At 36.9% G+C, this 27,460-nt stretch overlaps 2 protein-coding genes across 2 annotated transcripts; both read right to left on the reverse strand.

The window, feature by feature from the left end:
* On the reverse strand, window positions 1,157-4,754 carry LOC104780075 (ABC transporter B family member 22-like; the record flags this gene model as incomplete). The annotated part of the gene is made up of 5 exons (XM_010504532.2): window positions 4,468-4,754; window positions 2,344-2,398; window positions 2,050-2,228; window positions 1,492-1,949; window positions 1,157-1,418 (listed from the first exon to the last, which is right to left on the reverse strand). Coding segments are annotated over exons 1-5 (1,152 nt in total), but the record flags the coding sequence as incomplete, so codon positions are not given.
* Window positions 21,139-26,034, reverse strand: LOC104780074 (ABC transporter B family member 22-like). Its single transcript, XM_010504531.2, has 7 exons — window positions 25,755-26,034; window positions 25,398-25,452; window positions 25,104-25,282; window positions 24,546-25,003; window positions 23,932-24,472; window positions 22,914-23,810; window positions 21,139-22,644 (listed from the first exon to the last, which is right to left on the reverse strand). Exons 1-7 carry the CDS (start codon window positions 25,947-25,949, stop codon window positions 21,274-21,276), a joined length of 3,696 nt encoding a protein of 1,231 aa, XP_010502833.1. The 5' UTR covers window positions 25,950-26,034; the 3' UTR covers window positions 21,139-21,273.

Consider the following 27,460-nt stretch of genomic DNA (forward strand, 5'->3'; position numbering starts at 1 on the left):
TTATATTTTTAGTATCTTTGAAATTCTATGGTCAGTCATTCCGTATGCTATAGTTAGAGTATCCACAATGGTAGTCTCTCTCGGAGTTTCTACTAATATTAAAATAAAAAATAATCAAAAGAAGGAGAGAGATAGTAGTATCGATTCTCATTTGAAAATCAACGAGAATCCCACCTCTTTGTTTTTATATTTGAGAGATTTATTGTATCTTTACCACTGTGGATGCTCTTATGTTATTTAGTCAGTCATTTATATAGATTTACACATACATGCGTTGTATTTGGTCTTTCTTTTTTGGTTTTGGTCTCTTTCTTTTTTTTTTTTCTTGTTGCGACATTAAATAAACACTTCCAGCAATTCCATTCCCTATGCTATAGTTATGTTCGTTAATTTCATATAGTCGTATTTTTTTTCATTACAATGATGACAAATTGTTCAACAAATACTTTCTGTAGCTGCAAGAATCACAACAGCACTTCTGTACACTCAGATACTAAATTGTTATATTCCTTTCTTTCTTCAAATTTGAAATATAATTAAATAAATCACCAAATTAATTTGATTAATATTATTCATTTTTTTTGGTCAAATAATATTATTCATTCTTTATTCATCTTCTCTCTTATTAAGCTCTATCCCGGTTTATCAGTTAACTATATCTTATTTTCCTTTGTTCATATATACTATCTATTATTATGTTTCACTAGGTTTTGAACCCACGCTACGCGTGAGTTTAGTTGATATATTTTGATGAAAATTATATATAATTGATGACAGTAATAAAATATTATTTTATAAAAAATTTAAATTAGTATTAAGGATAAAAATTAAATTTCACATACACATTTTTTAAAAATATAAAATCAGTTGTGTTATAAAATAAAATAAAATAAAATTATGAATTTAACTCGACGTCGAGGTGAGGCGAATCAAACTGATGACCTCACATATCCTAAACAATTTTTTTGACCACCAGAAAAACGGAACAATTTTATCATTATGAATTTAACTCGTTTTCATATTTAATTGATCGCTATGACCTATGTTTTCGTGTTTTGTATTCCATGTTTTCTTATTCTTCATATTTTTTCTTGTCATTTTCATCATCAAATTTTGTGGTAATTGTCATCGTTACTTTTACCGTCTGGTTCTTCGTTATACTCTTTTTCTTCTTCTTCCTCGTCAACTTCTTCACATTCTTCCACTGAAAAACATTAAAGATTGGGGTCTCGGGTCTAGATGGGTACATGAACTTCACATTCTTAAACTGGACTTCTCCTTTAATTTTCTCAAGAATTTGACCTTCTAGGTTCTCTGAATCAATGTCAGGAACTCTGTTTATCACTTTGACAATCCTTTCCACCGCTACAACTGCCTCTGAGAATTCTTTGAGATTCGACAAGCCTCGACCAAGTGATCTACCCAAAATAAGATACCAAAGATCAAAACTACAATAAGATAAATCAAAAAGCCTTAGACATGAATACTTACGTGCCACCAGAGGTGATGCAAATGATGACTGCGAAGAAAGTACCGCCTTTAGCGCCATGGTACATAACCATCTGACTTCCATACCAAGTCATGAACCCCCAAATTGCATAACTTATACCATTGCTCCCAATGGCGATTCCTTTAGCTAGTCCTTGTCTCAACCCTAGGTTCACTGAGCCTTGAATTGCAGCTGAGAATTTTGCTACCATCTTTCTCTCACTACCAAATGCATAGACGGTTCGCACCAACGAGATAGCTTGCTCGGCAATAGAACCGGCGTCAGTGTACTCTTCGCGTATTTTTCTCGAGATGCTGATAAGGGCTCGTCCGCACATCAGTCCAGGGATCAAGAGGAGGATAAAGAACGGGAAGCCTACGATTGTGAGTCTCCACAACATGATGAAACTCACGATGTAGCTTGCCACAAACGCTGATGCATTCATCAAAAAGTTTGGTAACTGTTTGAAATATATAAACAAATTTCACTTGTGAGACCTTTACACTAAAAGAAGCAATAATAATTAGTACTTTAGGATATAGAGATATATAGGTTACAACCTTTTCACTAAGGACGTCTTGGATGAGAAGAGTGTCACTGGAGACACTGGTGATAACGTCAGAAGTGCTTGTAACATTAAGATCAAAGTAACTCACATCTTGTCTTAACACTGCTCTTAAGTACTTCCCTCTCACTCTTGATGCTTGTCTCTCCCATGTCCTTGTCCAGCAATACCCTTCTGTTTTGTTTGTATATGGAAAACCATCCACAAATTAAAATTAATTACTTCGAAATGAACTAAATTTAATTTTCTTTGTTTACAAAAAGAATAAAACACTATCTAAAAGACTTACCAACGAAACATATCACCCAAGATGCGCAAGCGACATAAAGCAAAGCTACAGCATTCTGTTAATTACCCAACGTGTACCAAAAAGTCGAAGATACATTATGATCTATATATTTTATATATTAGAATTAAGTATACACAACTCTCATAATTCCTAACATAAATATATGTTTATATGTAAACACATATCGTCATTTGTTCTTGATATATCATGGTTTTTATGGTTTTTAACCATGATATTAGGAGTTTTTTTTAGAGTCTTTTGATTTGTTTTGTAGGATGTTTTAGAGTCTTAACAAGGTTTCTAGGATTTTGGCATGAAAAGAGCAAAATGGAGCAATTAGAAGGGATTTTGGAGCAATTCAGCTAAGGAAGAGAACTTGGAGCCGAGGAAGGATGCGAGTGTCGATCGACATTGCCTTAGCATCGATCGTCACCATGTTTAGCCGAGAGAGAAGCAAGTTTTGGAAATTTTACAAATCTGCCCCAAAGTTTTTCATATTTGCATCATTAGTCTCTGACGTGTTTTTGGACATATAAATAGTATTTTTAGGTTTTAGAAACCCTTAAGTTATTTTCTAGCAAGTTTTATTTTCTGCAACCGTGTGAGAGCTTTTCGGAGAGAGATCTGAACTGCTTTGAGAGAAGAATTCATAAACTCCCTCTTTACTCTTTTAATTTCAATTGCTTATTATTCAGAATTATGTTTTGTTCTTCATTGAATATGTCTGAGTAGTTTGCTTGTTAGGTTCAGGGTTTTTCACAGGGATTTTATGATTTATTAGATCTGTTTATTTAGGATTCATTATCTTTCTAGATCTTCATCTTAGGTTGTTCTTCACTTTAATTCTTGATTGATCACGTAGAATTAATACTTTAGGAAAATAAATTGATATGAGAATATAATTGATTTTCCTGATAAAACCTTTTGATGAGCAAAATTACTTCTTGCAAAGAGATTTGATTTAGTGATTTTGTGAACAATCTAAACTTATTTTTAAAGCTGATTTATTACCTAGAATTTTGCAAAGAGATTTGGATTTTCTGGTTTTAAATTTAGATAATATTTGCATTGAGAACTTATATATTTTACAAAGGTGTTTAGAGTTATAGATCTGTTCTTAATTGCTTGAATCCTAATTATTTCTTGATTTGATAATTTATAATTTCCTGAGAAATTCTCTAGGCTTAGCTTTTTGATCTTCTGAATTGACAACAGCTTTTATTTAATACTTTGCATAGTTATTTCAAATTCAAATTAACTTGTTTAGCGTAATCATTAAACTCTATAATTTATTGTGTTTGATCTTGAGTCCTTGTGGAATTCGACCTCTAAGTATTACAGTGACCTCTTAATTTGAGAGAGTATATCTCGAGTTTAATTTGAGTATATCAGTTCTTGCTAAGACCACAAACAAAGAAAATAGAGTAAANGGGTTTTTCACAGGGATTTTATGATTTATTAGATCTGTTTATTTAGGATTCATTATCTTTCTAGATCTTCATCTTAGGTTGTTCTTCACTTTAATTCTTGATTGATCACGTAGAATTAATACTTTAGGAAAATAAATTGATATGAGAATATAATTGATTTTCCTGATAAAACCTTTTGATGAGCAAAATTACTTCTTGCAAAGAGATTTGATTTAGTGATTTTGTGAACAATCTAAACTTATTTTTAAAGCTGATTTATTACCTAGAATTTTGCAAAGAGATTTGGATTTTCTGGTTTTAAATTTAGATAATACTTGCAGTGAGAACTTATATATTTTACAAAGGTGTTTAGAGTTATAGATCTGTTCTTAATTGCTTGAATCCTAATTATTTCTTGATTTGATAATTTATAATTTCCTGAGAAATTCTCTAGGCTTAGCTTTTTGATCTTCTGAATTGACAACAGCTTTTATTTAATACTTTGCATAGTTATTTCAAATTCAAATTAACTTGTTTAGCGTAATCATTAAACTCTATAATTTATTGTGTTTGATCTTGAGTCCTTGTGGAATTCGACCTCTAAGTATTACAGTGACCTCTTAATTTGAGAGAGTATATCTCGAGTTTAATTTGAGTATATCAGTTCTTGCTAAGACCACAAACAAAGAAAATAGAGTAAAGAGGAGAGAAAAACCTTTATGATGGCATGCATGAAGGTTTTATCTCCTAATGAGGAACCACCAATGTCATTCAGTAGCAGGCCGGTGATGAAAAATATTATAGGAGTGATGACGCCATCACCGATAGCTCCGAATAAACCTAGTCCCATCAGTATTAAATCCACACCATCCGCGTGCATGAATATCGATCTTATGTTTCGAAAACACTTCATCTTCTTCCTCTCCTTTTGTTTCTTTTTTTCTGTTTCGGAAAAGAAAATCCAAAACAACACCTTGACTTTAGGGAAACGACAGAACACAAAGTCCCCTTTTCTTTAGCAACAAGTGGCACTATTAATGAGGAGCCATAACTTTGTGTTAAAATATACTAGTTTTTTGTCGATTTTCTCGTTTGATGTAATTTGTTTATTCACGTCGTCCTCCTCGGTCGTTTTATATAACAACTCTGAGAGAGGGAGAGAGAGATCGTTGGCCTTTTAATATTGATGACATGTATTAGTTAATTGTTATACCATTTAAAAAGTTTCAATCATTTTGTATATAATATACCCTATTCGGTTATTTTAGATATTTTCTTCACGTTAACTTTATTCTTACATTTTTATGTCAAATTTTGTGCTAGAAAACGTTTTGTATCAAATTTTGTCATCGCAGAGGAAAGGACCGCGACTAGCTAAGAAAAAATAATCATTTGTTGCTAATCAAGGCACGGCTCTGGCCCCCTGTTAGTAGTATATCAAGATTTTTGTAAATCTTCAGTGAATGGCTTTATTAGTATATATTAAGAACTTATTTTGTGAATTTTCAGTGAATGGTCATATAAGTTCTCTATACCATGAACATGGTCATTCTCTTTATTAAGTTCTCCTCCCAGCCAGCCAAATTTAGTCTACGTACGTACCAAACCGTAGGCCGTAGCAAGCTATTGTGACTCTCTTTTCTTTTACTCCATGAACGTTGACCCTTGAAAACTGAAGTTATGATTTCATTTATTTTTCAGCATTAGGAACTACAATGTTCAATTTTATATGGTCAACATATCTCATATTTTACACACAATGAAATAACAATGTTGTACACTAAGATATCTCATATTTTCGTGTCTCTCATCTCGTACTTGTGAATCTGAAAACATTGTTGGATGGGGAAAGAAAAGACAAACTCAATTGAATGCGACTTGAATCTTATTTTTTGTCGACAATTCTGTAGTATCTTATTCATGTTACACGTTTGTAGAGTAGCCAACCGAAGGCCAATTTGACCATTTAAATCTTATTATATAAGAGAAGGTTTTTTCTAACTTTGCTTAACAGTGTGACATTTGACACTCTACTTTTGTGACACATATCATTCTGGTTAATTTTAAATTTAACATACTATTTTGTTTTATTTGACTTTATTTTATTTGTATCTTATGTGGTGTATAGTTTGTTAAAATAAGATAATTGTTGTATAGTTTGTTTTCTTGGAAATTTTTTCAACATTGTTACAAAAAATATATTCCTTCCATTTTTTAGTTTTAGCATCTAATATATTTCATAACGAAATCATACACCATAGAACTTAAAAAAAAATACTGATCAACCCAACTAAAAAATATAAACAAATTAAAACCAAATAAGAATAGAAAATAGTTTCATATTTTTAAAGTAAAAACTGAAACCAAATTAATTTATGATAGACTAATTTAAAAATACAGAAGATTTTCTAATATATATATATATATATATATATATATATATACATATATCATATTATATTCAATAATCATATATAATGTATTAAAGACACAACTCAAATTTGTATTTAATAATATTCTATAAGTTACAGTTTGACTGTCTTTAAAACATATGTACTAAAAAAAAATGGTATCATAACATAATTGTTTTATCTCCCCCATGAAATAACAGAAAACAATAGTTTCAAAATTAATTTATTGTTAATTATACTATTTATTTTAAAGTAATTAGAAATAGAGACAATTTATAGAAGAAAAACATATTTATATTAAATTTGACACATTTTTATTTTCATGAATTTTATAAAAATTAATTAGACTTAGCTTAGAGTATAAGATATTTGTTTTGTGATATCGTATCAATAAATTATTTTAAAATTGACTTATCATATTATAAAATTATTTGTTGTTAACTATTACTTTTATATATGAAAATAAAATTAATATATAAGACAACATAATTTATCTATCAAAGTAAGGTCTTACACCTTTTTTTCTTAGAATACTTATCAGTTTTTTTTTCCAAAAAAAACCAAATTATAAATAAATTAATTTATCTTAATTATTTAACGAACAGACAAAATTTAATTAACTTTGCTGTAACTAATTGTCCTATTACTATAAAATAGTTTCATACATTTCAAAGTAAAAACTGAAACCAAATTAATTTATAATAGACTAATTTAAAAATATAAAAGATTTTGTAATATAGAAAAAACTCACATTATATTCAATAATCATATATATTGTATTAAAGAGACAACTCAAATTTGTATTTAATAGTAATTTATAAGTTACAGTTTGATTGTCTTTAAAACATATGTACTTAAAAAAACATAATGATATCATACCATAATTGCTTTATCACCCTATGATATAACAGAAAATAATAATTTCGAAAATTAATTTATTGTTAATTATACTATTTATATTCAAATGATTAGAAATAGAGACAATATATAGAAAATATATTAAATTTCACACAGTTTTCTTTTCAATGATTTTTTATAAAACTGGTTAAACTTATATTATAAAATATTTGTTTTGTGATATCGTTTAAAAATTATTTTAAAATTGACTTATCATATATAAAAATATTTTTTTGTTAACTATTACTTTTAGATTATGACAATAAAATTAATATATAGGACAACATAAAATTATCTATCAAAATAATTAAGTAAGATCTTTTTTTTTTCCTAGACTACTTATCAGTTTTTTATTTTTCAAAAAGAAAAAATTATAATTTATAATTTATCTTAACTATTTAACGAAAATATCATATATAGTTGACTTTGCTATAAGTAATGGTCTTATTACTATAGTAATATACTGTTTAAATAATTTCAACAATATATTGTAATCAAAAATATTTAGTAATATGTACTTCAACTTGACCCTTTTATGAAACAATATATTACATATATATATTATAAATTGTAGTTGAACCGTAGTATTATGAATATTATTTTTCAAGACATATATTAACAATTACATCTGTAAATTTCATATATAATTGAATAGAAACTTCATTTTTTAATTTCAAGTTAATAAGGCATACATAAACCACGCATCACGTGGGATACTTTCTAGTATATTTATATATCACTTCATCAATATTCAATGTATCATTGACTTTAGCTGTCTTTGTAAATCACTGACCATTGCAATTAGAATTATACATCATGTAACTATAGTACTTATATAATTAGACATTTTATGGCATTTAATAAAATTATATTATCTTTAAATAGAAAATGTTTGATATTTTGATCCAAAATCTTCGTTAGTCTGAAATTATAGAATTTTTTTCAAACTAATTATTTTTTTCTTTTTCTTTATTAGAGCACACATAAAACCCAAAACTCTTATAATATTTTTAATTATTGTAGATTAAAATAAGTTAAACATAGATAATAAAAATAAAGACTCGAAATATTCTAGACACGCACGCACATGCATGGAGTTGAGTTGGTCTTTGTTACGACCTTAAAAGTTGGGCTTCCATAACTTTTAATATTTCACACTTGTTTTTTGCTTTAATAGAAGATGTTTGATGTAAACAATTTCTTATAATGACATTTGTATTTAAAATAAAATGATTACGATAAAACTTTTACGCAAACAACATTCTATGACACGGTTCTTTTTTTTTGTTAATGGGTATTTAATTTATAAAAATATATGTGCAAAGGGCTATTTCTAGAGTAGCCCATATAAATTCCTAAGAGTTTAATTCATATACATCAAATCGAACTAAACCGTTGGAAAATAAAATCGATCGGGTTCACAAACCAAACTATATCGGTCATTCAAACCCTAATCTGCACACGTCGAACACGTTGCAGCCGCCTTCCAAATATATGCGAATTCTCACCGGAACAGGACTTCCGATGAGCCTGGACGACATTAGCCGAACAAAGATAGTGATTCAAGATCCGTTGCCATCCCGCCACCGTATAACCGTTTTGAGAAGGAGGAAGAGAACCAATCTTTTATTTGTCGAGGAGGTTTCTTGCTTGGTCGTGAGAGAGAGTGGCAGTAGAAGTAGATAAAAAGACCTTCGACGGTGGCTTAGCTTCGCCGGATCGGAGACTACCTCTGTGACGACCCCGAACCGTCCTATCCGCCGGAAAAACCGCGGACCGGCCCAGAGATAATGATAGAGGACAACTGCATGCGATCCGGCCGAGGTTCTACCAACGAATTAGGTTCCCCAGCCATTCCACTGGCCGCCGCTTACCCGCTTCATACGTCCCTTAGATTTTTCAACCCTTGGAACACACACGGCATTGTGCTGGTCCGGACTAGACCGTACCATTTTCGCTTGTCCAAACATATATATATATATATATATATATATGAAAATAATTCGATTTATTACTTAAGTATAATGTTTACTAATCAACAAAACACGAAATTAAAACAGTTGGATCCATTTCGAAAAAAAAAAAAATATATGCAAAGAAAACATAGATTTTGCAGCAAACCACGAAAACATCCTACGGGTTTCTTAAGTCCAACTCTACCCACTTAATTTCCCTGCAAGAAAAACAATTGTGGAGAAGGATGAGTAATCTAAGATTACTCAGTGAGTTGGACAACCCTCTAACATGCTATCACCCCTCTAACATGTTATCTTATCCTATCCAACTATCCCAAACAACCAACAATCAATCAAAGCACGCAATGCAGAAGCATAAACAAGCAGGCAAACAAAAAAACAGTCACAATCAAGTCTAGGAACAATCAAGACACGACTTGTCTTGACCTTGACTCTAACTTGGCATCCACGCCACAACACCCGTACAAAACTAGGGTGGTTAATGCTAGTGGTGCATCAAGTTAAACTTTACCACCCTAGACTTCTCACAGTCAGGCATCCACGCAATGACTTAATCAACCAATACACATCCTAGGGATATACAATCAACCTAGGGAACCACCAAGACATCCTAGGGAAACACCACATCAACCTAGGGAAACAACATCCTAGGAAAACACCACAACAACCTAGGGCCCTTCGATCCTCTGTTCCGACCCAACACTCTTCCGCATTGATACCACAAAGACAACCAACTGGACACACTCATATCCTCCGCGTTGTTACCCCCAAGTAAACAACCGGATATTCAAGGCCGCATCGTCATGCAGCGGTTGGGCTAGTAGCTAGCTAGACACCAAATAGTCCTACCATGAGATCCCTCTAGATTAGCTCACCAGACATCCATATCACATGTCAGGAACAGAGATCGACATCTAGCTAAGAATCGAGAAGTTTAACTCGCGGACTAGCTAGGACAAGCACTTAACTCTAAGTCTACCGACACAAGAATTAAGCACAAAACTCAACACACAATCAAGCAAGAAAACAAGCAATACAAGCAAGCAATCAAGCAAGATTATAACAACACCACACACGTGGACTTAAGCAGCAAGAAAACATCATGCAACTTAAAAAATAAATAAACATGCATGCAACCCTAATCATGCACCCATCCCCAAATATTTATCCCCCATGGAAAATATTCTTACCAAATAATTTTTGGTTTAGAACCCCTAACTCAATTTATGCATGGAAGCATTTTCTCCACATTTATTCACATGCATGCGGTTCTTTCCTGGAGATTCTCGCATGTCTTATAAAAATTATTTCTCCCATGAGAATAATTTCTAAATTTTTGGGCACACATGCGGCTCTTTCCACCCTTGGAGATTCTCGCATGAACTCACCAAAAATCACTCATCCTGTAGACTGATTCTTCTATCAAACTCATGAGGTTAATTCCTAAATTTTGGGGCACACATGCGGCTTTTTCCACCCTTGGAGATTCTCGCATGGCCTCTCCAAAAATCACCCATCTCATGAATTGATCTTTCCCATCAAGTCTACAAGGATCTAACCTCTTAAAAAATTCATGCAAAATTAAATAAATAATTATCTTAACATGCATGACTTCACATGACCCAAAATTAAGTAAGAAAATTTCTTACTAATTTTTCCATCGATCCCCGTGATCGAGAAAACTCCAAATCAAACATGCAAGGCATTTTACACTTGCAGTTGATTTTTAAAATATTTTCCAACCCTCAAATAATCTCAAAACCCCCAAAATCTAGCAAGCAAAGCATTTCACACTTGCAGCTGATTTTTAAAAATGCACTTCTTCCCCAAGAAGGCATAAAACCCCTTAAATCCCCTCTTGACTACATGTAATCTTCTAGATCTACATGCAACAAGGAACAAATGCAACACACAAGTGCCGATGCAAGAGCTTGAGAGCTAATGCACCTCCCACAAGCAAGATCCACAACTNGGAAACACCACATCAACCTAGGGAAACAACATCCTAGGAAAACACCACAACAACCTAGGGCCCTTCGATCCTCTGTTCCGACCCAACACTCTTCCGCATTGATACCACAAAGACAACCAACTGGACACACTCATATCCTCCGCGTTGTTACCCCCAAGTAAACAACCGGATATTCAAGGCCGCATCGTCATGCAGCGGTTGGGCTAGTAGCTAGCTAGACACCAAATAGTCCTACCATGAGATCCCTCTAGATTAGCTCACCAGACATCCATATCACATGTCAGGAACAGAGATCGACATCTAGCTAAGAATCGAGAAGTTTAACTCGCGGACTAGCTAGGACAAGCACTTAACTCTAAGTCTACCGACACAAGAATTAAGCACAAAACTCAACACACAATCAAGCAAGAAAACAAGCAATACAAGCAAGCAATCAAGCAAGATTATAACAACACCACACACGTGGACTTAAGCAGCAAGAAAACATCATGCAACTTAAAAAATAAATAAACATGCATGCAACCCTAATCATGCACCCATCCCCAAATATTTATCCCCCATGGAAAATATTCTTACCAAATAATTTTTGGTTTAGAACCCCTAACTCAATTTATGCATGGAAGCATTTTCTCCACATTTATTCACATGCATGCGGTTCTTTCCTGGAGATTCTCGCATGTCTTATAAAAATTATTTCTCCCATGAGAATAATTTCTAAATTTTTGGGCACACATGCGGCTCTTTCCACCCTTGGAGATTCTCGCATGAACTCACCAAAAATCACTCATCCTGTAGACTGATTCTTCTATCAAACTCATGAGGTTAATTCCTAAATTTTGGGGCACACATGCGGCTTTTTCCACCCTTGGAGATTCTCGCATGGCCTCTCCAAAAATCACCCATCTCATGAATTGATCTTTCCCATCAAGTCTACAAGGATCTAACCTCTTAAAAAATTCATGCAAAATTAAATAAATAATTATCTTAACATGCATGACTTCACATGACCCAAAATTAAGTAAGAAAATTTCTTACTAATTTTTCCATCGATCCCCGTGATCGAGAAAACTCCAAATCAAACATGCAAGGCATTTTACACTTGCAGTTGATTTTTAAAATATTTTCCAACCCTCAAATAATCTCAAAACCCCCAAAATCTAGCAAGCAAAGCATTTCACACTTGCAGCTGATTTTTAAAAATGCACTTCTTCCCCAAGAAGGCATAAAACCCCTTAAATCCCCTCTTGACTACATGTAATCTTCTAGATCTACATGCAACAAGGAACAAATGCAACACACAAGTGCCGATGCAAGAGCTTGAGAGCTAATGCACCTCCCACAAGCAAGATCCACAACTCACCTTAGCTTAAAGACCTTTGGCCGATTGGGCTTCACCACACCTTAGCTTAAAGACCTTTGGCCGATTGGGCTTCACCACACCTTAGCTTAAAGACCTTTGGCCGATTGGGCTTCACCTAATCTTCAACGAGATCTTCTCTTCTTCCTCCTCTTAGCTCAAGATCAAGAAATTTCTTCTCCGAAAGAGTTGAGAGAAAAAAATGGCAGAACTTTGGTGTTTGAGAGAGGTTTGGTCGCAAATGAAGAGCGAAGGGGTGTATTTATACCCCCTTTGGTCGATTTCTTGGCTTAGGCAAGTGGCGATTTTTGTTTGACAAGTGGCATGATTTTTGCATGCATTTGGCTCACTCTCCTTCCACGCGCGCGTGTATCATACTCACTGGCGGAGGAGCCTTGAGATGGTGACATGTGGCTTAGGCGTCCCATGCAGAGACTCTTCCACTTCCTTCTCCCTTCCCGCGTCTCTCTTGCGTACCAAGTACATCCCGCACTTATCCGCAATACAAGGTTCCTTGTCCCTTTTCCGACCCACTCGTACCTCACATACGGTGTCCTTGTTCGGGCCCGTCTACTTTCCTCCATTCGGCTTGTACGCCCCGCATGTACTTGGCACGTACCGTGTCCGTCCCATCCACGGTCCCGCGGTACATTGGCCGGTTATCTGGTACATGGCCATTATATTTTTATGGACCATTTATGTCTTCCCCTCTATTTTTTCGTAGCCATCCTCCTCCTTATCCATCCTTCAGTCGTTTTGACGATGTGCCCAATCATTCGACATCGAACACCCTTGATGGCCCAAGGTTCACGTCCGTTCCTTGGCCATTAGATGTTTCTCGACTTGGTAACTTCTTTCACAAGTCACTTGGGTCGATCCTTGAGATTTTCTTTCCTCCATCTTTTTGAGGTATCTTCGCGTCCTTCGTACGCGTTTTTCGTATCCAGTCCATAATCCTTGATACGGGTCAGTACAACCTTTCCTATTGAAACCGATCCCTTGAAACCTCCAGAATCTCCAGTGTCCAGATCTAACAACCTTCTTCTATCATTCCTCGTCATGAATCTCCCTCTTCCATTCCGCGTAGCTACACCTCTGGTAGAGCTCTTACCATCAGTATCTCGCAGATTCTTCTCCTCTCCACTGCCCCCTTGATTTCGTCTAATAGCTTCGCCAGGAAAATACAACCAGTTATGAATGAAGAACCATGAGCCGAAGGGTCCTCATCGTCACCGGAATTGATAGAAGACCCACCGTCAGTGCACATTGATCTGTGGTGTTTGATTGATTCCTTGTGATTTGGGGTTGGGGAGGGAACCTAATCTTCTGCAAGGACCCCTGAGACTCACTAAGTAATCTTAGATTACTTATGATAATATTTTGTCCTGCAGGTAACCAGTAGAGGGGAGTTAGAGGGGGTGTTGGACGATAGGAGCCCGAAAAGTATTTTTTTGTGCATTTGTGTAAAGAAAAAGTATGTTTTATGTACTAAGAAAAATGTGTAAATCTTTTTGGCGATAGGCCTGGCCATAAACTTTATAAATCTTTTTATTAAACTTTGCGAAATATTTTTATTAAATGAAAGATTCAGTTTTATATTCGAATACGAGTAATGACTGATAATGACCTAGTCCGGGTTGGCTCAACGCTTGGGCGTCACGAGGGTTGGCAAGCCTAAGTGGTGGCTAACGCGGTGGAAACATCACTGATGGATTGGCCAAGGCGATAAATGGGTTTTAGAACCTCGGCCGGGTCGTTGGTGATTGTTTCCAAAGTAGCGTTCCGGGGCTGTTCTGGGCGGGTTGGCCATAGGACGGTTTGGGGGTGTTACAACAGTGGTATCAGAGCATGGTTATGATGCCTCGCATTACTCGTATTTTTTCTAAAAATATTTTTCGAGTCAAATTGTCGCATAAGGGCACTTAGGAATTCTGGTTCGTTCAGCATTTAGGTAGATGGGATTAAGTTACCTTGCTATCAATGGTTGTAGATGTCTGGTCGAGGTTCAGGGAGAACTGGATCGAGAGACTCTTCACCAGAGCAAGAAGAGAACTGGAGTGAACCGTTCGATCATGAGGAGAGTTGGGGTCAACCACTTAGGGCGGAGGAATGGGGTCTGTATATTGATGACGAGCCAAGCTATGGTGCTGCTCGAGATTTTCATGCACCAAACGCGAGTGACATGTGTCATTTTGATAATCCTGGAGATACACCGAGGTACTCCCGTGGGGATCGATGAGATGTGATACGCCGGAGAACACGTATCCACGAGCTCAACCATACACACCCGTTGACCATTTCCTGCATATCCGAATGCAGCAATGCCGAGAGGAAATCGAGGAAACCAAGAAGGAAACACTGGAGGACAGCAAACGTCCGAGACACAACAAAATCTTGCAATGATACAGACTTTATTGACGCACATGATACAACAGCAACAACGACAACAAAACCGGGGAGACCCTCTAGAAGACACGCCAATGGGACCTTTTGTGAAGCTAGTAAGATGATGAAGGACCTAGGTGTTCGGAAATTCAAAGGAGAAACAAACACGGTGCAAGCGGACAGGTGGTTACACAATTTGGATATGCATTTTGAGACATCTGAATGTCCAGTGGAGTATTGAAGGCGGATACGTAACCGTAAGATGCAATAGCATGATGGGAAATGGTAGCATCACACTATCGATACATAACCGTAACATGGGAAACATTCAAGAAGGAGTTTGAGCTTAAGTATTTCCCTCCTAAATCTCGTGATCGTTTGGAGGAACAGTTTATAAGCTTGGAGAAAGGAGATAAGAGTGTACGGGTTTATGGTCAAATCTTTACAAGACTTCGAAAGTACTTGTACAATGGAAATGATGATGAAGCCTCAATGGTTCGAAGATTCATGAAGGGACTTCGACCAGAGATTTCAAGCAGGCTACAAACCGTAACTTATGCAAGTGTTTCTGAGCTCGAGTAGAGAGCTGTCTGTGTGGAAGAAGGGATTGAGTTGGAGAAAATTAAGATGCTTCGAGAAAAGAAGAAGGAAGGTGTGTCACCGAGAAAGGTGATGAATTTTCGCAAGAAAAACCAAGAGATCAACCAAAATCAGAATAACAACCGTTGCAAGGGTGGTATGATTGTGAATCAAGGTGGACACACATCGGTTACCATGGATCCAAGGGGATATTACATGTGCAACAGGTCGGACACTTTGTCCGATCCTGTCCAACCCTCGTAGAAACCAAGTCTCCCAAACTTGCAATTTTCACATGTTTCTTTTGCGGAGAAACGAGCCACTACGCGACCTCATGTCCTTTGAAGCCGACCTAGCCAAACGCCCAACCTCCCAACCGAGCTGCGACAACGTCAACGGCTAAGGAACCCCAAGCCAAGAAGCAAGCAATCCCAACTAATGTTAATGCCTTAGGATAGAACCAGCCAAACCCTTAGGATCTCTGAAGGGTCCCATAACAAGTTTGTCTAGGTTCTTACTCCTTATTGTGTGATTATGTGTTGTGTGCTTGCGTTTTGGTTATTGCATGCATATTTATTTATTTATGCATTAGGAACATTACTGGTGGGTGTTAACCCCACGCATGTATAGTTCGATTCGGGAGCAACCAACAGTTTTGTGACTCCCGATGTGGTTGGGCAGTTTGAGAATGGGTTTGAGGAAGAAGTTAATGTGATTGTTCACACCGATGGGAATCAATCACCATTGAAGACCCGAAGAATGCTGAGAGAAGTGTCAGTGGTTATTCTAGACGTGAGTCTTCCTGCAAATCTGTTAGTAATGCCTTTGGAGAGATTCGAAGTCATTCTTGGAATGGACTGGCTGTCAGGATACGAAGCTCATCTTGACTGCAGCAAAAGCAGAGTTATTATGGAGAGAAGAGGGAGGACACCTCTAATCTTTTGTGCAATCAGTCCTAGCAAAGGAGCCTATTTCGCATCAGCGCTAAGAGTTGGGAACTCAATTGAGGAAGAGAGTGTGTATCTGGTCACCCTAAATGCTGTTGGAGGAGACAACACTGAAGACCTGAAGGTCGAAGATATTGACATAGTCACGGACTATGAGGATGTGTTCAGACCCTTGGAAGGATTACCACCACCAAGGAGTCATCCTTTTCACATTAATTTGGAACCGGAAGCCACCCCGATTGCCAAGGCACCATACCGAATGGCGCCAGCCGAGTTGGCTGAACTCAAGGCACAATTGGAGGATTCACTAGAGAAGGGATTTCTTCGATCAATTTCATCACCATGGGGAGCCCCAGTATTGTTTGTCAAAAAGAAGGATGGGAGTATGCGGTTGTGCATAGAATACCGTGGGATTAACAACATCACTATCAAGGATAAGTGCCTACTACCGCGGATAGACGAGTTGCTGGATCAACTCAGAGGAGCAAGTTGGTTCTCAAAGATCGATTTAGCCTCCAGCTATCACCAAATCTTGATCTATGAGCCAGACGTGATGAAGACGGCGTTTCGAACAAAGTACGGCCAGTACGAGTTCGTGGTGATGCCCTTTGGTCTCACTAATGCATCGACAGCATTTATGCGCTTGATGAATGAGGTATTTCACGATTACTTGGATCAGTTTGTGATAATATTCATAGACGATATCCTCATTTACTCTCAGAGTGCCGCGGAGTGCTGCGGAGCACCAAGAGCATTTGAAGAAAGTCTTGGAGCGACTAAGGGAGCAAAGTTTATTTGCTAAATTTAGCAAGTGCAAGTTTTGGCAAAGAGAGATTGGTTATCTTGGCCACCGAGTTTTAGAGAAAGGGGTATCAGCAGATCCAGAAAAGATTGTTGCAATTCAAGAATGGCCAAAAACTATAACAGTGACGGAAGTAAGGAGTCCCTTAGGTCTCGCAGGATATTATCGGAAGTTCGTTAAGGGGTTTTCATCGATAGCTAAGCCCTTGACACGACTTACGGGTAAGGGAGTTCCATTTATTTGGAATGACGAGGTGCAAGAGGCATTTGAGAGGTTGAAGGAAGCTTTAACAACAACATCAGTGTTGACCCTGCCAGAGCCAAACCAACCTTATTCAGTTTACACAGACGCCTCAAGAGTTGGCGTGGAAGGAGTTTTGATGCAAGGTGAAAAAGTGATTTCGTATGCCTTGAGACAACTTAGGAAGCACGAGGAGAACTACCCTACACACGATTTGGAAATGGCCGATGTTGTGTTTGCTTACGGATATGGAGATCCTACTTGTACGGGGAGACGGTTCAGGTCTTAACCGATCACCAAAGTCTTAAATACTTGTTCACGAAACCCGACCTCAATTTGTGACAAAGGAGGTGGATGGAGTTCATTTTGGATTATGATGTAAAGATCCAATATCATCCGGGGAAAGCTAATGTGGTAGCAGATACTTTGAGTTGCCGGAAAGCCAAAGTAGACGTGGAAAGAGATGTGGAAGCTCTGTCAGAGGAATTCAAAAAGGTATGGTTACTGGCCTTAGAAGGAGAGTCTAGCGAGAAGCTAGGACTACATGCCGTAACTCAAGCCAGTCTGTTATGACGAATTCAAGAAGAGCAACCAATGGACGAAAACCTGAAGAAAATTGCGGAAGAGTTGAGAGGATTGGATGTACCAAATGCTAGTGGTTATCATTTGGCAAGAGTTACATCGTGCACTAGGGACAAATGTCTTTATGAGCACTTCTTTCCATCTAGATACGGATGGTCAGATGGAAAGAACCATCTGAACTATCGAAACTTGATTCGATTGTGCGCACTCGATTGGTCTACGGATTGGGAAGGTAATCTACCTTTGATTGAATTCTCCTACAATAACAGTTATCACTCGAGCATTGGCATGTCTCCGTTCGAGGCTATGTACGGAAGACCATGTCGAACGCCTTTTTACTGGATGGAGGTAGGAGAAAGGACAAGCTTCAACCATGAGTTATAGACGAAACGACGGATAATATCAAGTATATTCGCGAGAATATGAAGAGGCCCAAGATCGCCAGAAAAAGTATGTCGATTGGAAGAGGCGAGAAGTGGAGTTTGAAGTTGAAGATAGGGTTTACTTAAAGATCACAGCCCAAGAGGGAAAGGGTCGTTTTGGGAAAGCTGGAAAACTTGCGGTAAGGTTCATAGGGCCTTACCAGATCGAGAAAAGGTTGGAGAAGTAGCATACCGCCTCACTGTGCCAGAAGTGATGTGCATGCATAAGGTCTTTCATGTGTCCCAACTTAAGAAACATGTGCCAGATCCTAATGCCATCATAGAGGAGCCGGTCAAGGAACTAAAGACGAGCCTAACATACCCCAAAGGACCGATGTGTATTGGCGAACACCGAGTACGGAAATTGAAGAAGCGGGAGATCCCTAAAATTCAAGTGTTTTGGGGAAAACAAAACCGAAAGCTCACAACCTGGGAAGATGAAGGAAAGTTCCAAGCAAAGTAGCCAAAGTTATTTGCTGACGAGGAAGATGAAGCGGGACCATCAGATCCTTTTGGAATTCGGGGCAAATTCTAATAAGCGGGGGAGAATGTAGTGACTCTCACTACAGAATAAATTTCTCTAAAGAAATAACCTGGAAAGGAGTTGAAAAGGGAGAGGAGACAAAGTAGAGAGGAATTGCCAAAGGAATGTCCGAAGAAAAACTAAATGTACGATAGACAGATCAGATGGCCGTATAGACGGACATACATACCAGACGTACGTGGAATAGACGGACGTACCAGGCGAACGCCGAATGGACAAAGCCGTGTCTTGGACGGGAAGCGAGTGTGGGAAGGAACCCCACTAAAAAGAATATTTAAATGATAAAAAAGAGTTAGTAGAATTTCCACTAAATGATTAAAATAATCACAAAAATTAGCACTAAGTGGAACTTTCCACTAAGTGTTAATTTAATCGAAATAGAGTGAGTGGAGGAGAATATTCTTTGATGCCATGCAACTTGGGAGAATGTGGGCTTGACACCTCACCCCCTGAGGTGTCAACACCACATGTGTGAAGAATGTAGAGCCGACACCTCACCCATTTGCTTGTGGAGTAGTGTGTCTCGCCCAAGCCTTTATATAAGCAACTCTTCTCTTCATTTTGGAGAGGAGAGAAAAAGAAGATTTTACCAAAGGCTGCTAAGAGTGAGAGAGAGAGAGAGAGAAGAGAGCGAAGCTCTGAAGAGTTTTCGCTAAGTCTGGGGAGTCGCCAATCAGCTGTTGCATCTGCGTAGTGGAGTTGAAGCTACCAAGGATTCCAACGGTTTTCAGTAGTTTTCTTCGATATTCTGTGAGTTCAGGGAGCATTGAGCTGAACTAGATCGGAGTCAACGACTTGATCTAGTGTCAGTTGCATGTGCATAAAGTTGCATTTTCTTGTATTTCTGGTGTGAATTTTTTTGAAGTTTGCATTTTTGGGTTGGTTGCTAAATGTGGGATGTGCTCCATGGTAGATTAAGTGCATGATCGTTGATCCGCATTTCTAATCTATTGCATGTGAGGCGAAGTGAGGGATGTGCTCCATGGTAGAACAAGTGCATGATCGTTGATCTGCATTTTTATCTATTGCATTTGAGGTTAAGTGGCGGTACTTAGTGTTTTATAAGTTCTATAAGGCTTATAAATTTAAGTACCAATAAATAAAAGGTCTTAGTGTGTGGCGTTGTGACAAGAGGTCCAACAGCCATAAGCACACTAAGACAAGGATGTGTCTGACCTTCGCCCTAGATAATTACAACATGCACCAGACGAAAGTATTGTGTTGCATGTTGAATGCTCGAAGAGACTCTTGGTTAGCTACCATGGCCGGAGCTTCTACACGACGGTGTAGTTTAAGAAGGAAAATTCTGGTTGCATGCCTTTGTGGTTGTAATGCGGTAATTGTGGGGGTGGAATTGCGAAAGGCAGCATGTCTGGGCCCTAATAAACTTGTTTAAAATTTATTTCTTTTTATTCAAGTTGATTTTTGTCGGATTGCTTGCATTTGGTTTTTTATGGCATTTTATCTTCTGCATGCTTCTTTGATTGATTGATGTGTGGTGCTTGATTGATTCTTTGTGATTTGGGGTTGGGGAGGGAATCTAATCTTCTACAGGGACCCCTGAGACTCACTAAGTAATCTTAGATTACTTATGATAATATTTTGTCTTGCAGGTAACTAGTAGAGGGGAGTTAAAGGGGGTGTTGGACGATAGGAGTTCGAAAAGTAGTTTTTTGTGCATTTGTGTAAAGAAAAAGTATGTTTTATGTACTAAGAAAAATGGGTAAATCTTTTTGGCGATAGGCCTAGCCATAAACTTTATAAATCTTTTTATTAAACTTTGTGAAATAGCATGGTTTTAGAACCTCGGTCAGATCGTTGGTGATTGATTCCAAAGTAGCGTTCCGGGGCTGTTCTGGGCGGGTTGGCCATAAAACGATTCGGGGACGTTACAACGGTGGTATCATAGCATGGTTATTATGCCTCGTATTACTCGGATTTTTCTAAAAATATTTTTCATTCATCTTATAATAAGTAAAGAACAATATGAAATGAATTGTAATATCACAATATTTAATATTTGGATGAAATATAAATACTAAAAGTTGGTTTTCTGTCATCGATCTCATCCAAATGGTGGTCAATGGTCATATATTACAAGTCTCTGTGGATTAGGACCAATATCGAAGTATTTATACACTTAGCATGCTTCACGCAGACACGAACCTCGTTTTCGGTCATTATAATAAGCAACAAGCCAACAACGTAATCTTTCCGTCTACATTTAAACAAATGCTATATTTATAGAAAATTTAAAAATAAGAGTGATGGTTCAAAATTGTAGAAATAAATGAGTCATTTCCTAGAATATCCATTTTATCGAGATCCCAAACTGGTTTCCGTAATATACATTGGGATTTCAATATATGTATGGTAATTGAAATTTCATAAAAACAATAAATGTTCTTCAACAATGAGTTCTCTGGCGACTGACCAATGTGAAATATGTGCCCGTCGGACCTTTTCCCAACAAGGAAGAGTGCGTTCCACATTCGGCAACTTCCCCTTTGTCTAAAACAATTATCATGTCACAGTTTTGAATCGTACTAAGCCTATGTGCAATCACAACACTTGTCCTTCCAACCATCAAATGCTCGAGTGCATCTTGTACCAAGCGCTCTGATTGGCTGTCCAAAGCGCTCGTAGCTTCATCAAGGAGCAACACAGATGGGTTCTTCAAAACCGCACGAGCGATCGCTATCCTCTGTTTTTGACCGCCAGACAATTGTACTCCTTTATCCCCGCAGTTTGTGTCATAACCCCTCGATAGTGATGTAATGAAATCATGAGCGTTCGCTGCCTTCGCCGCCTCAATAATCTCTGATTCATCAATCTTGTCAGATGCCTCTCCGTACATGATGTTCTCACGGATAGTCCCAGCGAACAACGTTGGCTCTTGGCTAACCAAAGCTATGTTTTGACGAAGTGATCTCAGATGATACGACCTTATATCACGGCCATCGATTTCCACAGTACCCTTTAACGGGTCATAGAACCGCTCGATCAAACTAATTATTGTGGACTTCCCTGACCCACTTGGACCCAAAACCGCTGTTGACTTTTCCTCGTTAATCTCAACAGAGAAGTTCTTGAATATAAACACATCAGGTCGTGTTGGGTACACGAAGTCCACATTTGCAAATCTGATTTGTCCTTTTATGTTTTGTGGGATAAATCCATCCGGGCTCTCCGGATCAATGTTAGTGCGGCGATCTAACACTGCAAACACTGAACCAACCGCATCCGAGCCCTTGGCTAGATCCGTTGTCATGGCTCCAGCGTCCGCAATAACTCGACCAGTACTCACAAAGAGTATAAACAACTCAAAGAAAGCTTTTGACATGATCTCTCCATCAGCAATTAGTCTACCACCGTACCAGTAACCCAAAACTGAAGTACATGTCATGAGGCCTTGAGAAGTTGCTAGCACAATCCCTGCTAACCATGATTGGCGGATGTTTTCTCTCTGTGGGGCTTCTTGAACCTTTTTGAGTAATTTTAGGATCCGTTCTTGTGACGAGAAAGCTGTGATGGTTCTGATGTTGGAGACGGCTTCGGCAGCTAGTTTGCTGCTCTCCTCTTGTGCTTTAATGGCTTTTTTGGATATGCTTTTGAGTACAATGCGTTGAGTGTAGAAACACGCAACAACCACAGGTTGTACCGCAATCATTACAATGGCTAATTTCCAAGCAATGACCAAACCAAGTGTGCAAGCTACGCTCACTGCTGATATAGTTTGTACTAACAATGATACGCGTTCACCGACAACAGATCTCACCTGACATAACAAAAAGTTATAAGATACCGTATAACCTTTCTAAATTAATACTTGATAAATTATGGATAAATCAATATATTTTCGGTTTAATTATTTATATATGGATAAATTGATAACTCAATAAAAATATGACTTACTAATTAATTTATCGAGGTTTTACTGTATTTGGTAAAATAAAAAACAAAATAAAAAAGTTGTCTCACAGAGTTTAAATTAGTAACACAGAAGAGTTTACCGGAAAAAAAAAATTAGTAAGACAGAAGACATACCACTTTTGCGTCTGTTGCTAGTCTAGAGCAAATTGCACCACTTGAGTTCTGGTCTTCATCAAACCAGCTTACTTCAAAGGTCAATAGCTTGGAGAGAATATTTTCTCGGATACGTTTCGTTAGATATTCACCCATGTAAGCAAAACTATAATGTTGAATGATACTGGTCAAAAAACACAATACAGCTAGGCCAACAAAAAGCAACACGTAGATCCTTGTTTTTTCCTTCATTTCATCATGACTCGTTAGAAAATACACTGACACCATTGATCCTGAAGCATATGCGTACACTGGTTGTAAAGCCCCATATAAGACTGCACTTATGCAACCATACAATGTATGTTTCCACTCTGGTTTATTCATCGCCATCAATCTCCTAAAAGATGGCACATGCTTCTTCTTATCCTTCGGAATTGCACCAAGATCGTCCGTATCAACGCTTGAAGCCGTGAGCAAGTTAGACTGGCTTTGAATAGAAAACCTTGGACTATGCTTCACATCTTTACTTAAAATTGAGAATTGACTATCTCCCATACCTACGCTAATGTTATTATCTGATTCTTCATTTTTCATCATCTGTAAGCGCACTAGAGAAGTATATTGACCATCTAAGTTCTCCATGAGGTCTTCGTGTGATCCAGTTTCTACAATGTGACCATTGTGGAATACACATATAACATCAACATTACGAATAGTAGAGAGACGGTGGGCAATAACAATAGTTGTACGACCAATAGAGGCATTGTCTAAGGCTTCTTGAACTACTCTTTCGGATTCTGAGTCTAATGCGCTTGTTGCCTCGTCTAGCAAGAGAATTGTTGGTGATTTGATTATCGCACGTGCAATTGCAATTCTCTGCTTCTGACCCCCTGACATTTGCACTCCTCTCTCCCCAACCTTTTTTGCGTAAAAATTAAACTATATATACATCTTGATCCAACTTAAAAAAAAAAAAAAAAACAAAAAAACAAAAAAAAAAAACACACATAATCACTATTTTCTTAATTTGGAATCTAACCTGAGTTTTGTAACCAAGAGGAAACTGAGAAATGAAATCATGAGCATTTGAGGACTTTGCGGCTTCCACTACTTCATCCATGGATGCATCCTCTTTACCAAATAATATATTTTCCTCTATTGATGTGGCAAAGAGTGTTGGCTCTTGGCTAACAAGACCCATTTGTGATCTCAACCACTTTACTTGCAATTTGTCAATGGACACACCATCAAAGAGAATCTCTCCTGCGGCCGGATCATAAAATCTTTGTAAAAGTGATATCACAGTTGATTTTCCTGATCCACTTCCACCCACCAGGGCAACAGTTTTCCCAGATGAAATCATTAAACATAAATCATTAAAGATTGGGGTCTCGAGTCTAGATGGGTACATGAACTTCACATTCTTAAACTGGACTTCTCCTTTAATTTTCTCAAGAATTTGACCTTCTAGGTTCTCTGAATCAATGTCAGGAACTCTGTTTATCACTTTGACAATCCTTTCCACCGCTACAACTGCCTCTGAGAATTCTTTGAGATTCGACAAGCCTCGACCAAGTGATCTACCCAAAATAAGATACCAAAGATCAAAACTACAATAAGATAAATCAAAAAGCCTTAGACATGAATACTTACGTGCCACCATAGCTGATGCAAATGATGACTGCGAAGATAGTACCGCCTTTAGCGCCATGGTACATAACCATCTGACTTCCATACCAAGTCATGAACCCCCAAATTGCATAATTTATACCACTGCTCCCAATGGCGATTCCTTTAGCTAGTCCTTGTCTCAACCCTAGGTTCACTGAGCCTTGAAGTGCAGCTGAGAATTTTGCTACCATCTTTCTCTCACTACCAAATGCATAGACGGTTCGCACCAACGAGATAGCTTGCTCGGCAATAGAACCGGCGTCAGTGTACTCTTCGCGTATTTTTCTCGAGATGCTGATAAGGGCTCGTCCGCACATCAGTCCAGGGATCAAGAGGAGGATAAAGAACGGGAAGCATACGATTGTGAGTCTCCACAACATGATGAAACTCACGATGTAGCTTGCCACAAACGCTGATGCATTCATCAAAAAGTTTGGTAACTGTTTGTAATATATAAACAAATTTCACTTGTGAGACCTTTTCACTAAAAGAAGCAATAATAATTAGTACTTTAAGATATAGAGATATATAGGTTACAACCTTTTCACTAAGGACGTCTTGGATGAGAAGAGTGTCACTGGATACACTGGTGATAACGTCAGAAGTGCTTGTTACATTAAGATCAAAGTAACTCACATCTTGTCTTAACACTGCTCTTAAGTACTTCCCTCTCATTCTTGATGCTTGTCTCTCCCCTGTCCTTGTCCAGCAATATCCTTCTGTTTTGTTTGAATTTGGAAAACCATCCACAAATTAAAATTAATTACTTCGAAATGAACTAAATTTAATTTTCTTTGTTTACAGAAAGAAAAAAACACTATCTAAATGACTTACCAACGAAACATATCACCCAAGCTGCGCAAGCGACATAAAGCAATGCTACAGCTTTCTGTTAAACCCAACGTGTACCAACAAAAAAAAAGTCGAAGAACATTATGATAAAGAAAAAAAGTTATATAAAAAAAATAATAATAATAATATATTTACTTATATATTTTTTGCTCAAGTGATTTCATCTCAAAACCAATTAGCAATTAATGCAAAAAATAATCATATATTATATATTAGAATTAAGTATACACAATTCTCATAATTGCTAACATAAATATATGTTTATATGTAAACACATATCGTCATTTGTTCTTGCTAAGACCAAAAACAAACAAAATAGATTAAAGAGGAGAGAAAAACCTTTATGATGGCATGCATGAAGGTTTCATTTCCGGAGGAACCACCTATGTCATTCAGTAGCAGGCCGATGATGAAAAATATTGTAGGAGTGATGATGCCATCACCGATGGCTCCAAATAAACCTAGTCCCATCAGTATTAAATCCACACCGTCCGCGTGCATGAATATCGATCTTATGTTTCGAAAACACTTCATCTTTTTCCTCTCCTTTTGTTTCTTTTTTTCTGTTTCGGAAACGAAAATCCAAAACAACACCTTGACTTTAGGGAAACGACAGAACACAAAGTCCCCTTTCCTTTAGCAACAAGTGGCCCTATTAATGAGGAGCCATAACTTTGTGTTAAAATATATTAGTTTTTTGTCATTTTCTCGTTTGATGTAATTTGTTAATTCACGTCGTCCTCCTCGGTCGTTTTATATAACAACTTTGAGAGAGATCGTTGGCCTTTTAATATTGATGACATGTATTTGTTATTCCATTTAAAAAGGTTCAATCATTTTGTATATAATATACCCTATTTGGCTATTTAAGATATTCAATTTTCTTCACGTTAACTTTATTTTTACATTTTCATGTCAAAATTTGTGCTAGAAAACGTTTTGTATCAAAAAATTTCATCGCAGAGGAAACTACCGTGACTAGCTAAGAAAAAATAAACATTTGTTGCTAATCTAGGCACCGCTCTGGCCCCTGTTAGTAGTATATCAAGATTTTTGTAAATCTTCAGTGAATATATATAATATAACATTCATTGATAATCTAGGCATGGCTTAATTAGTATATATTAAGAACTTATTTTGTGAATTTTCAGTTAATGGTCATATAAGTTCTCTATACCATGAACATGGTCATTCTCTTTGTTAAGTTCTTCTCCCACCCAGCCAAATTAAGTCTACGTACGTACCAAACCGTAGCAAGCTATTGTGACTTTTTTCTTTAATATTTTTATCTCGGTTTCCATGAACGTTGACCCTTGAAAACTGAAGTTATGATTTCATTTATTTTTCAGCATTAGGAACTACAACGTTCAATTTTATGCGGTCAACATATCTCATATTTTAGACACAATGTTACGTTGTACACTAAGATATCTCATATTTTCGTGTTTCTCATCTCGTACTTGTGAATCCGAAAACATATTTTGATGGGGAAAGAAAAGACAAACTCAATTGAATGCGACTTGAATCTTATTTTTGGTCGACAATTCTATAGTATCTTATTCATCTTACACGTTTGTAGACTAGCCAACCAAAGGCCAATTTGACCATTTAAATATAGATATATATCAGTTCATCAATATTCAATGTATCATTGACTTTAGCTATCTTTATAAATCACTGACCATTAGAATTAGAATTATACATCATGTCACTATAGTACTTACATAATTAGACATTTTATGGCATTTAATAAAATTGTATTATCTTTAAATAGAAAATGTTTGATCTTTTGATCCATAATCTTCACTAGTCTGAAATTAATTAACTTCTGATAATACGAATTGGTAACGTGTAAAACAAATTTCTCATAACTAGTATATGATAATTTCGAGTTTTAAAGAATTTTTTCCAACTAATTATTTTTTCTTTTTCTTTATTAGAGCACACATAAAACCCAAATTCTTATAATATTTTTAATTATTGTAGATTAAAATAAGTTAAACGTAGATATTAAAAATAAAGACTCGAAAGATTCTAGACACCCA

Source organism: Camelina sativa, chromosome 4, assembly GCF_000633955.1.
Source record: "Camelina sativa cultivar DH55 chromosome 4, Cs, whole genome shotgun sequence".
Classification (NCBI taxonomy): Eukaryota; Viridiplantae; Streptophyta; class Magnoliopsida; order Brassicales; family Brassicaceae; genus Camelina; species Camelina sativa.

Excerpts from the sequence above, each read along its gene's own strand:
- LOC104780074 (XM_010504531.2), bottom strand. The coding sequence starts at position 25,949 with ATGAAGTGTTTTCGAAACATAAGATCGATATTCATGCACGCGGACGGT. Across the intron at positions 25,283-25,397 it reads TTGGGTGATATGTTTCGTTG|AAGGATATTGCTGGACAAGG; the intron begins GTAAGTCATTTA and ends CAAACAAAACAG. Across the intron at positions 25,004-25,103 it reads AAGACGTCCTTAGTGAAAAG|TTACCAAACTTTTTGATGAA; the intron begins GTTGTAACCTAT and ends TATTACAAACAG.